The sequence below is a fragment of the Salminus brasiliensis genome, chromosome 21 (assembly GCF_030463535.1).
Source record: "Salminus brasiliensis chromosome 21, fSalBra1.hap2, whole genome shotgun sequence".
Lineage (NCBI taxonomy): Eukaryota > Metazoa > Chordata > Actinopteri > Characiformes > Bryconidae > Salminus > Salminus brasiliensis.
The window spans coordinates 13,469,444-13,482,325 of record NC_132898.1 but is presented as its reverse complement, the minus strand read 5'-3'; the positions used below and the strand labels follow the sequence as shown (position 1 = coordinate 13,482,325).

The window sequence follows — 12,882 nt, the reverse complement described above, 5'->3', positions numbered from 1 at the left end:
AAGATGGATCATTTTCTCAGGATCTCAAGAAAACAAAATGATTTTGAGAAATCAAATCAACGTTTTCCTGTGATGTGAGGTCATCTGTTTTACTCTCAAAATTTGATAATGACTTACCTGAGTAACTCAAGATCTCAAAAAACATATAGCAGACTGTGCTCATTTACAATTGTCAGATCAGGTCAGGTCTGAATAGAAGATTTTAGGAAGATTTTAGGTAGAGTATCATATTTTGATCCAAACTTTGTTGGATGTTTAAATTAGCACTTAAAACTTCTAATTATTTCTTGTTTGAATTTCACCATTTTGAGCTGTCTTTAATTTACCATCTACATGAACATCTACTGATGCTTCCAGGAACATCACTAATGACACGAATGAGGTGTCCAGAAGCACTAATTAATCCAAACGTTCCACTGCTGCAACAAATAATAAAATCAATGTTTTATGAGACACCCTCTGGCGCTGACCCCTAGGCCACCAAACTATAATTAATCTAGTAAGTAATGAGAATGTCACACGATTGTTATGATCTAAAGAGTTTGAGTGATTTAAGTCCTGTCCTGAATGTGCCATGTCAGTCATTTTTACAGACTGCACACACCTGTGTCAATGAAAAATTATGGCGTTTTTTTACTCTCTGTAAAATAAGCTATAGAAATGACCCAATTAGTCCTGTGTGAATCGACATTTGTGTAATATTAAGGCACTCAAGGAGGCATTGGCTCATACACCTCAGACACACCTCTGTGGCAATTTAGGCGCAAAACTCAAATCCAGAAGATGAGCCAAAGGACTTCTCAGGGGCGCGGCACTGCAGACAGCTTTCGTTGACTGATTATGTAGCGTAGCCTATAGCCATATACATTTTTTTTTAAAACAAATTTCACGATTACTATTATTATGTGGGTTGTAAGATTGGTTATCATCCTGCTATACTTTATCAGTGTTCACAGATTTTTTGGAGGTGATAGTTGTGCTCCATCTCAGCTGAGATTTCGTACCCCTTCCAAATCGTCTTGTAGTATAATGACATTAGTCCACCTCCCCGCGTAAAAAACTAATCCTGTCTGAACAGGGCGATGTACGAGAGCTAGTCTGACTGTGTGTTTCCCAAGATCCGAAGCTGTTTGTCCTATGATGTGCTAAAAGGTACAACATACCAAATAGATGTTGTTGTTTTTTTCATTTTATTTATTCTATATTTTCTATTATTTATTTTCATTTATTTATTTATTTATTTTAACATGCAAGATATCCCGCTGCATCCCCCACACTCAATGTCAAATGTAGGAAGTATTTACAGCTCATAGTATACAACCGATTGTATGATAAATCTGTCAGTAAATGAACAACTTGCCTTTACCGTCAGTGAGGGCTGTTACTGTGGTAACTTGGTTGAAATTACTATGTAAAAACGTTTGTTACAAAAGTGCAATAAGGGAGTTTGTGTGTATGACCCCTTATTCTGACCAGGTGTAAAAAGAAATCTGTGTGTTTCAGGTGGCGCTGCAGCGTAGCCCCGGCCCCCGGTGTTGGACCAAGCGGAGTCATGCTGAGAAGAAGCTGGTGTTAGTGGTGTGTGTTCTCTCACTGGCTTTATTCATCTGCATCCTCACACTGGGCCTGCATTATAATGAAAGTGAGTGACTCAACTACTACTGGGTTTATGCACACCTTGGTCAGAAATGCACTACAGATGCTGTGTTAATAAAAGTATACAGCATATCTATTATGTCTTGCTGTGAAAAACAGATTGGTCTTATTTCAGTGGTCTTATTTATTTGGACACAGATATTAGGTATTACATATTCCGGTTGGAAGCAACATAGAGTGTTTGCATTTTGCATTTTTAGCATATTGTTACAATTAACACCACCTATGGGGTAAACTGTAGGATTTGCGCTAACTACAATACATACTGTATGAAAAGGTATTGGGACACCTGCTCACTCACTGTTTCTTCTACAATCAAGGGTATTAAATATAGTTAATTCTGCTTTTGTTGGAGTGAATGTCTCTACTGTCTAGTGAAGGCTTTTTACTAGATTGTGGAGCATTGCTGTGAGGATTTGATTGCATTTGGCGACATGCACGATAACCCAGAACTTTTCTGGACATTAAACCCAAATAAGCTGTATGTGTGAACTGTCCGCATCATTTGTACTGGACATTATCCCTAGTACAAGGTCCAGGTAATATCCCAGTAAATGAATAGAGCAGGTAGTCGTGCCGTATGCCATGCACTCGGTACACTGATTCTCCAGTTCAAATTTAAAAACGACTTTAGTGATGTCAGGATGTTGGACGGTCACGACCCCACCTCAACCTCAACTCGCCAACTCTTCCTAAAGGTATCGAAATGAGCCCCATCATTCACAGGTCTACTGATCCACACACCTAAAACCCCTCTAGCCCACGCCTGGCATTAGGCATGGTCACAAAAAGTTCATGTTTATCTGCTGCAGAGAGTCCTGTGCTATTGGCAGTGCTTCTCTACAAGGACTAGACAAGCCGAGGAAGCTCCAAGAATATCTGCCTGCAGCACCCACATTTAACCAGTGCTGTAAAATATGGGAAGCATTTATTCACACTGTTAAAATTGATCCTTGAGGAACTTTTGTAGGTTATTCCATTTCAGACTATGGAGGAACCTCTTAAGGTGCTTTGAGGAACCCTGAAGAAAAGATTTTAAGAAGAAAAGGTTGTGAAGGTTCCTCCACAGTTTCAAACGTAAGACCCTCCAAAGGTTCAATCATAGAGCACTTCTGTTGGTCCTTTCAGCATGAAACTTGGACACCAAATATCAGTACATTAGCTACTAGTATACCAGCGATGAACAACTGTGGTAACAGTTTAAAATTAAAACTGTACTTTGTAAAAATGTTTGTTACATTTAATGTACAATGAGCACGTTTAGTGGCAGAATGTACTCATTAGAAGGGCTGTCCACACTAGTGTATCAGTCATCCTGGGCTGTCTAGTAGTCTAGGTTACTTTCATATTTAATGATAGTGTAGGTCATGCATCAGAACCTAACATGGTTATTATTACTAGGTGTGTCCTGTGGTGATATGAGCTGTGTTTTGATACTGGAATCGAACAATCATTCGTTCAAGGAAGTCATCCATATCACACTTGGAACCTATTTTTTTAAGCTAAGTGAGTTTGAAGATAGAATCCGGAGCTTATTTAACAGTCATTGGCCTTTTGCTTTTGTTTTTTGAAGGCTTAAAAACTTGTTTCCCTTTATGGGAGAGGAACGTGAATGCCACTTCCTCCTATTCAACCTCCTGCAGCCGGCCTTGCATGACACATCACTGAACTGGCTCAAAAATGTGCCCAAGCCAGACTGCTTACCCCTCCTTTCCTTCGCCACTGTAATTTTTTTGTAGTGGTCCAAGCACCAAGGTGCTGGATCCCTGTTGTTTTTGTTCCAATTTTTTTCTTCCTTTCTCTCTGTTTTGTTAACTCTCTAGATTAAGCGGATGGATGGAGGATGCATAAGGCCCACAGTTTAAAAGCTCGCTGTGGCAGCTTTGTTCCTTCTCTTTCAGTTCTTGCTCTGAGAAAAACAAGACCTTTTGACTGCAGATATTTTCAATATCAAACCTAACATTAACATAACCTCTCATAATGGACCAGTGCCCAGACAGAAAAGTTCTGCTTCACAGATCATAAAAACATGATGGACCGAGAATGACCTTGTCTTTTGAGCGTCTTCTCCAGCTCAGCGGACAAACGCAATCACGCGGAAAAGAATGGCTCAGTAACAGTTTGCGCTAGGGCTGTTACCTAAAAGGATCTGTCTGAGCATTAAATAGCACAGTAACTCAAGGCGAAGAAGCTAAGAGGTGATAAATGGGGCTCAGTCTAGCAGCAGAAAAATCCTGAATCTGTAGTACTGGATGTTTTACCTTTCTTAACCATGAAAAAGCACAATCAGTTCAGGAAGGTTTAGAGTTCCACCTCGAAAATATAGGCATTTTCGGTGGTCAGCCATAACATTAGTACCTAATAACAGTAGTTGAAGTGATCAAGGGGTGGGATATACATATTAGGCAGCAACTGAACAGGGAATGTCAGTTCTTGAAGGTGATTTGTTGAAAGCAGGAAATACAGGCAAGAATAAGACCAAATTGTGATTGGCTAATTTCTTAAGTCAGAACATCATCATCAGAACACCAGGCAGGTCTTGTGGGGTTTGTCTGGTATGCAGTGGTCAGTACCTATTAAAAGTGCTCCAAGAACGGACAACCAGTGAACCGGCGATAGGCTAATGGGCACCTAAGGCTCACTGATGCGATCCATGGAGGCCTCACCTCACAGCTCACAGGACTTACAGCATCTGCTGCTAACGACTTGATGCCAGATACCACAGGACGCCTTCAGAGGTCTTGTGGAGTCCGTGCCTGTGTTGGTCGGCACAGGAGGACCTAGACAATATTAGGCAGGTGATCTAGTGTTCTGGCTAATCAGTGTATGTATAGTGGCTTGTGTTCTACCTATATGGGAATGTGCTCTCATAATATGAACACTGAGTTTCCTGCTGCTCGTGACAAAAAGCCAAGTTGAATGCACCAGTGAACACTTTGGACTTTTTGTTTATGTTGGGTAAAATATCATGGCTGAAATCCAATAGCACTATAAATTATGAAGTAGGGCTTGCAAATGTGGGGCCATATTGTGATTATAATTGCTTCTTCATGAGCTTGTGTTACGCAGTGTGAGAAATTAAAAACACACTGATGGAGCCTTGATTTGATGTGATTAAACCTTGCTGTTTTATTATTGATGGAGGACAAAAACTGTAATGTATGTCATTTACTAAATTTTCAGGTGCTTCAGATTGGCCTGAAAAACAGTTCAAAATGCATAAAACCTAAAGAAACATGGGTTATACTTTCTTTGTGGATATGTGCTTCCTGTCTGCTTAATTGAAATGTAATCGGATACAAATTGGAATAAATTGCATTGAAATCTTTTCACATTGACTTCCATTAAACATTAACCCCTTAAACAGCCTATGGCCCGCTGAAGTCCCTGTAGTTACTGAATAATCTCCCTTAGTATGTAATAAGCCTTGGTGTGTTAAATGATTAAGAAGGTTCTCAGTTTTTAATCATTCATGGCCTCAGTAAATATACTAGCAGAGCTGACTAACTGATGGATCCACATGGCTACAAGTTCAGGCAGATTGTAAGAAAAGATGTTTCAGTAAAGGATTCAGACACAGCCAGTCATCAACGGTGTGTCCAGTGGAGTTTGGCCTAAACAGTGCCTTCTTGAGCTCCACAACCAGGGGTGTCGTATGGTGGGGGTGTCGGGAAGATTCTGGGCCTGTGGCTGACGGGGGCCCTAAAAAAAATCAATTAATATGTTGGGGCCAGGTGTAATATTTCATAACCCCTGGCATCTCCCCTGTCCATCTATACAAACTTGTCTGAATACACAATAGAATATTCTGTTACACAAAAGAATAGAACTTTATTCACTCAGGCTGTTTCTGGACTGAATAGATAGTGTTTTCTGACAGGTAAGGTTGGGTCAAAAAACACAAACCAAAACAATTGCAGTTTTACACTCCTTGGCCTCCAACTAAAACCCATTGATTTTCCTCTAATGGTGGACTTGTAGGTCAGGGCATTTCATCAAAAAAATTGCAAAATCAACATTTGGAACCTCTAATCAATGTAATATAATCAGTGTTAATGTTACAGTGTTTCAGGTTCATGAATTCTTACCTTCATGTACCCAACATTCATTATTCAACTATGATAAATACAGTTTTCCATTCTTGGGGCCCCTTTAAGGAAGTATGGGTTTCATAGCTCTATCAGTGCAGTCTTAAATATCATCTGCACAATATGGACAAAAGTATTGGGACAACTTATTATCCATTGTTTCTTCTAAAATCAAGGTTATTTTTAAGACTTTGTCCTGCTTTTGTTGGAGTAACTGCCTCTACTGTCCAGGGAAGGCTTTCCACTAGATCTTGGAGCATTGCTGTGAGGTGATGTTTACATTCAGCAACAAGATTGTTAGTGAGTTCAGGATGTTGGGTGATCATCACCCCACCTCATCCCCAAATCCCCAACTCGCCCAAAAGTATTGACTGGAGCACCATCGTTCCTATTCTATTCAGAGAGTACTTCCCTACAGGGAATAGGCAAACTGCATGTGTGCATTTGCACATCTGTTTCAGTAACTTAAAGAAGCTGAATGCATTCGTTAAAAAGGGGTGTCCACAAACATTTGGACAGGCAGTGCAATTCTGTAATGTATTTTGAAAGTATTCTGGAATATAATTTTTATTATTTATTAATTCATTAATTTTTATATATTATTAACACCCAGCACGACAGACATTGTTGGCTCTGGATGTCTCCTCCAGCTTTCCTCTGTGACTCTTTACCTCTCTCTCGATCTGGACGGTATTCTGAAAAGTTTCAGAGTCTCCTCAGAAATCATGTTTTGGCTTTCGGCTTCCTAACTTGAGAAAATCCAGATGCTTGTGTGTCCCTGTGGATGTGACCCACTGAGACAGCAGGAGAGTATTTATTACACACACTGTTTTCACCCGCTGCAGTGCTCCACACAGCTCCATTCACTGTGGTTTGCTGTGTTCCATCCAGTCCTTGAGAAATGTCTTAATGCTCAATCATTCAAAGTCAAAAGTTTAGAACATTTAGGGGATTATACCTAACATGCACTCTTAAACAATGAGGTTCTTAAGAGGTTCACTACTTCAGACAATGGTTACAAAACACTACACTTAAACAATAGTATTTTGGCAATTTCTATGAGAGAAGTCGTTGTCCAGTCTTCACCAAGCTGTATCAGTAAACACTGTTCCAGCATCGTAAACCTAGAACCACAGCATTCCCTTTACACGCCGCATGTCTAAAACTGCTGGTCTAGAACCGCATCTGGCTCTCCGGGTCTGGAGATGGATGATGTTGGAATACCGCTGCTATGAGCTCCCCCTTTCTGAACAGCTATGACTGTGCATTTGTTGACAAGCTGAGTGATACAGGGCCGGCATCTGAAGTGAGCGAAGCTTGCGGACTGAGAGGGTTGAGTAATATTACAGGAGTTTACACCAATACGACTCAGTGTTACAAGAGACTTTGGTTTGTGGTTGAAAAATGAATGAGAGTTCTTCTAATGCTCAACAAAAAGAGCCAATCAGCGGGGCTCCGGGTGGTCCAGTGGGATAAGGCGCTGTCACTATGATGCAAGGACTGAATCCTGACTCGTTCTGCTTGCCATCAGCAGCCGGAGTCAGATAGAGCACAATTGGCCTTGCTCTCAGGGGTGGTTTGATGGCACTTCCTCACCATATCACTACCAGTGTGATGTTGATCAGCTCAGGTGTCTGTTAGCTATTATATTGGAGCTGGGGATCCTTACCTAGTGATATTGCATCAGAGGCAGGTCGAATTGAGGAGGTGGCTTCACATGTCAGAGGAGCCTTCTCCTTTCTAGTGGGTTATTGCTAGTGATTGAGGGAGTTCACACAAATGGGGCTTGAGTAATTACTTTCCAAGTTGGGTAGAAAACAAGGACAAATTCTTGAATAGAATTATATAAATTATTAAAAAGACAAGAGCCTGGTATTGTATGCAAAAATGGCCGCAGTGCAGTAGCAGCATTAAGACCCAAAGTGGCAATGACCGAGACCCCCTTCTCACTATTGCAGGCAGTGGAGCTATTGCAAGTGTTTGAAGCTGGTGATCAGGTGTACCGTGATTTTCAGCACAATTCGATTACAGCGGACAATTTTAGTTACTATATGGACAAAGGAATTGGGACACCTGCTCCACAGTTCAGTGCTCGGGGGCGTTATACCTGGTACTAGGCATGTTGCCAATAGGTTCATATTTAGTCCTATAGAGTCCTATTCTATTGGCAGTGCTTTTCTACAGGGACTAGACAAGCTGTGCACATCCGTGTCCGCAATGGGTGCACATTAAAGTAGCTAAATGCATTTATTAGAAGGGGTGAAAGAATGAATAAGCAGGTGTCCCGATACTTTTGTCTATATAGTGTACATTAGTAAAGGATTGTGCATTAGTGTGCATTAATAAAGGATTATATCTAATATTTCTAGCTAGTCCAACCTGGCAGTTGTTATGAACGTAGGATGGATTAATCAGTTGAAAAGTCCTGCAGCAGTCTATATTGACCTTTGTTCAGATGATGTCAAATGAAGCAGATGTGTTTTCTAACCTATTCACAGGTAATCAAATCAGACCAGGGGAAAAGAAATTGAAAAAAAGTGAGGTTTAATGTGCAGTGTTTGTTTTCTGTGTGTTTACCAGCTCACCCGGGTGTCTGTCTGTCTGAGCCGTGTGTGAGCGTGGCTGCGGCGGTGATGGGTGCTTTGGACCGCTCAGTTGACCCCTGCAAAGACTTCTATAACTTCGCCTGCGGCGGCTGGGTAAAGAAAAACCCGCTACCTGAGGGCAAATCCCGCTGGGGTCCGTTCAGCAACCTGTGGGAGCACAACATGGCAGTCATGAAGAGTTTACTTGGTGAGTCCAATATTTCTTTCATTTTGCTCAGGATCTGCATTACTGTTCAAAAGTTTCAAATCACTTATCATATTATTATTATTATTATTATTATATTCAACAATAACTTGGAATGTAGATTTAAATAATATATACTAAATACATAATACTCAATATTACAAATTTGGGAACAACTGGAAACTGTAATGATGATGATTTATCACTTAGTTCAGAACTGAAGATGCTAGGCTAACATTGGTAACAAACAGTGGATTGAAATTGTCACCAGTCCCATCAGATCTCCTTTTTATTTGGCTCAGATAAATAATTGTGGTTCAGATTCCCAGCGACAAACCAAAAATGTACGTCTTACTTTTGATTTTACCTTATATGTTTAAATACGTGCTGTCTAGGTAAAGATTTGTTAAGGTTGTGTTTTGATTAGGGGTTGACCGATATAGTTTTTTTAATGCCCAATGCCGATATTTTGAGAGCAGGGCGACTGAGGGCTGATATGTAATGCCAATATCACAATGGTGTTTTTTTTTATTTGTTTGTTTTTAAAATAAAATATATGGAAAAAAAATCCACATTGCATACTGTAAAAAATACATCGTTATCACTGTCGGTTACATGTTGTTTTAAATGGAATTTGTATTAATTCATGAAAAATAAAAATGCATTGTTATGCTGTAGATATCACAACAAAACTGGTATTTAGGGGAGAGCAGGGTTCAGTATGTCAGAAATCATCATTTAGCTGCACTATTTTATACATAACATAACATTTTTTTGATATATTTAATGTTTAATGATTTTTGCTGAGATTTGCTGTCATTTATGATGAGAGAAATGTGTTGATATTTAGAAAAGATGATTGGAACTGAGACAAATGTTGTCAACAACAATAATATTTATAGCAGGGTGCATGAGAGTTATCGTACAAGGCTTTTTCACATTTTCACCACCTTCCCAAAACTGTCCCGAAGCATAGATTTGTATTTTGGTTTAGGTTTGTTGACCGATTTGGCTTCAACAGCTAATAGCTATGCTAACCAGTGACACCATTAAAACATAACATTCTGCTCTCATTATCTAACAAATGACTAGAGGAGACAATAGAGAAAGACAGAGAGAGAGAGAGACATGCACACAAGTGTAGAAACTATATGTTAGTTAGAAGCCCATAACGATGGTTCCCCAAATGTTGTTGGCAAGTTGATAATGTACCCGTTGCTAAATCTGCTAAAAACACCCAAATAACATTATTCCCATTTTCTCAGTAAATGACCAGAATCAATGTAATTGTGCAGACAGTAAACATTGTATATGTTATTAAGAGTGGCCAATTAAATATAGCAAGATTTGACAGATAAAAATTAAAGTCAGTGAACTCAGGAAACATCCAGACACACACTATTTCACATCCACTGACTTCTGCCTATAGGACGGCGAAATGGACACAGGCTGGAGCTATTACATCGGCCACTCCACAGCAGCCAGACTGACCGGGCCGCCTGAAGCTGTGCCTGTAGGCCTTTTTAGATTATCGGACCCCTGAGCTCATGCTCGTTTTGAATGAAAATGGCATTAATGTGTTGAGCACTGGTTTTGATCGATTTTTGATGCAAATGAATGGGGTGAGATTGGTGGCAGATTTGTTAGCAGTGTTAGCCTAGCATGTCGTGTTGTAAACCAAAAAAGCTCACCTTAGAATATGTCTTGGCTAATTGACTGCAATCGGGGTGATGAAACTTTTTTTTTTTTTCTATTTTTTAACACCTTATCTTTCTCAAGATTGGATCAGCATTTTTGAAACATTATACTTCATACTTGATAAAAAAAAAAAAAAAAAAAAAAAAATATATATATATATATATATATATATATATATATATATATATATATATATATATATATATATATATATATATATATAAATAAAAATAAATAAATACATTTTCTGATGAAATAGAAACTGTGAATTTGTGCCGGTTTAGCATATATTCACAGGTGCTGCTCCTGGCCTCACCTGTACGCCAATTGTGTGAAAGGATAGCGCCAAGCTATCAAGTGAAAAATAGCTGAACACATTCTCTACAGGAAAATTAACATGGCATTTTTACACACTAGAGCCATATTGGCAGAATTAATATTAATATAATATTATATATATATATATATAAGCAGATTATATATATAAGCCGGGCCTGCAGTATTGACTAGCGTAGTTCTTCCACTACCCGCTTGCTACGTTACGGTTGAAGCTCCAGTACAACCTAAAGAAGCTAACTTCAGAAACATGTTCTGACTGATCAATAAGGGTTACTTTGAAACAGCACAGACTTTACCCACAGGCATAGATCAAGGAGAATACTCTAAAAGTACAGCTCCTTTACCTCTGGATCAGTTCTGCTGCACAGTGCTGCTTCAGGACAACTGCAAAACTGATCATTTTACGAAGAATTTTTTTTCCCCTCACATCCACACAGAGAGCACGAGTCAGCAGGGTTTGAGTAAAGCGGAGCTGAAAGCCCAGCGGTACTATCAGGCCTGCATGAGTGAGGCCAAAATCGAGGAGCTGGGGGCTCGGCCTTTGCAGGAGCTCATTAACCAGGTAAACAGTTCGCTTCCTCAAACACTGCATCTGCTTCATCCAGACCTGTGATTAACCCTGGTTATCATCAGTGGGAACTGGTGCAGTTGTATATGGATTGTTTTTCACTGTGGTTTTAATAAATGTTTTTTTTTTTATTTCTTTTTTTATATATTTATCAACCAAGCCTACAAGTAGCATGTTATGAACCTATGCTTATCCTAACCTTATGCTATGCTATAATATAAACTTTTGATTACCTTAAGTCTAGCAAATCCTCCACAAGAGGACTAAAATATGACCCCAGTTTCTGTTTATTTGCTGAAATTTATGTATTAATGTAGAGTTGCACCATGCGTTATCTTGCTGTTTTCTTATTTCCTGTTTACTTTAATGGCCGTGTATGAGTGAGATAATAGCTTAAAGCCCGTTGCTTCTGCCTATCAATCTTTTTATTATTTGTCTTGCACTACATTTGGGCAGAAATGCATTTCTTACATTAACTACATATTACTCCAGTGATGAAATAATTCCAAATTATGACTATAATAAGCTATAATAATAATAATATAAACTATAATAAGCTTTTTTTAGTTTTTAAGTAGCTCTATTTCAGGTAATGGGATGTTATGACCTAAAACAGAGGTACCTGTTAACACTGAGATATTTTATGTGGCACACTAAGGTGCACATTAATTTTAATAAAAGATGTATTGGATTCTAACAAGATCATTATTTAAATCGAGTGTGCGCACACACACATACACACACACACACACACACACACACAAAAAAACACCTTTTAATAATCAACAAATTAGTTGTTAGATTAATTGACTAATTGTAAAATGAATCATTAGATTAATCAATAGAAAAAAAACATTAGATGCAGTCCTACCTGTTATGTGACCAGAGGTTTCCAAACTTTTGCATAAGACATGTAGATATTGAACAAAACAACAAGAAAAAAACAAAAACACATTAAACATTAAAGCTGAGTAACCCCACTCTTATGCCAGGCAGCAATTGTTTAATTGGAGGTTTAGAATTTTGCCTTTTTTTTTTTAATTCTTTTTTATGTATTTATTATTTTTTTAATAACCCATCGGTTTTCCCCCAGACTGGAGGCTGGGCTTTGACTGGCCCCTGGGATAAAGATAATTTCCAGGAGGTTCTGCGCATCGTTTCTGCCAACTACCGAACTTCCCCTTTCTTTACTGTATTTGTCAGCACTGACTCCAAAAACTCCACCAGCAATATTATCCAGGTACGTCCAGTCCTGCTGTTGTTCAAATCCTTCTTTGTTTATTCACCTTGTCTCTGAGATCTAAACTATTAAATGAGCAGGGAGCGGTTACTCTATTTTTTTGGGGATTTTTTTTTTTTAGCAGTTCAGGTTTCAGGTTATGAGATTATTATCAGATATATAATAGCACACTTTTATGGTGTGCACCCAGATCATTTCTAGGGCTGTTTATTATTAGCTTCACCTATAGCTCATATTCAGGAGCTTGTTTTTCTTTCCTCCAGGTTGATCAGTCTGGCCTGGGATTACCCTCACGTGAATACTATCTCAACAAGACAGCCAATGAGAAGGTATGAAGAGTTTTTAAAGCAAGTGGGAAAGAAATCTGTCACAGTTTATTTTATTCTGATGGTCATAGCTTAGCAACTTGGCTGACATTTTAACACAATTATGGTTAGGTTTAGGTAATACAGTAGGTATTAAAAAGAACACAGTACTTCATATTGTATAATTTATGTGAAACA

The 12,882-nt window shown here is 38.8% G+C and overlaps 1 protein-coding gene across 1 annotated transcript in view; it reads left to right on the top strand.

Annotated features, from left to right (window-relative positions):
• Positions 1–12,882, top strand: part of ece1 (endothelin converting enzyme 1) — a 52,792-nt gene that overhangs the window by 25,142 nt on the left and 14,768 nt on the right. The window contains exons 3-7 of the mRNA XM_072665790.1: positions 1,504–1,642; positions 8,325–8,537; positions 11,009–11,133; positions 12,233–12,379; positions 12,643–12,708. Of these exons, the coding sequence (XP_072521891.1) occupies positions 1,504–1,642; positions 8,325–8,537; positions 11,009–11,133; positions 12,233–12,379; positions 12,643–12,708 (690 nt within the window). The remainder of the gene's footprint in view (positions 1–1,503; positions 1,643–8,324; positions 8,538–11,008; positions 11,134–12,232; positions 12,380–12,642; positions 12,709–12,882) is intronic.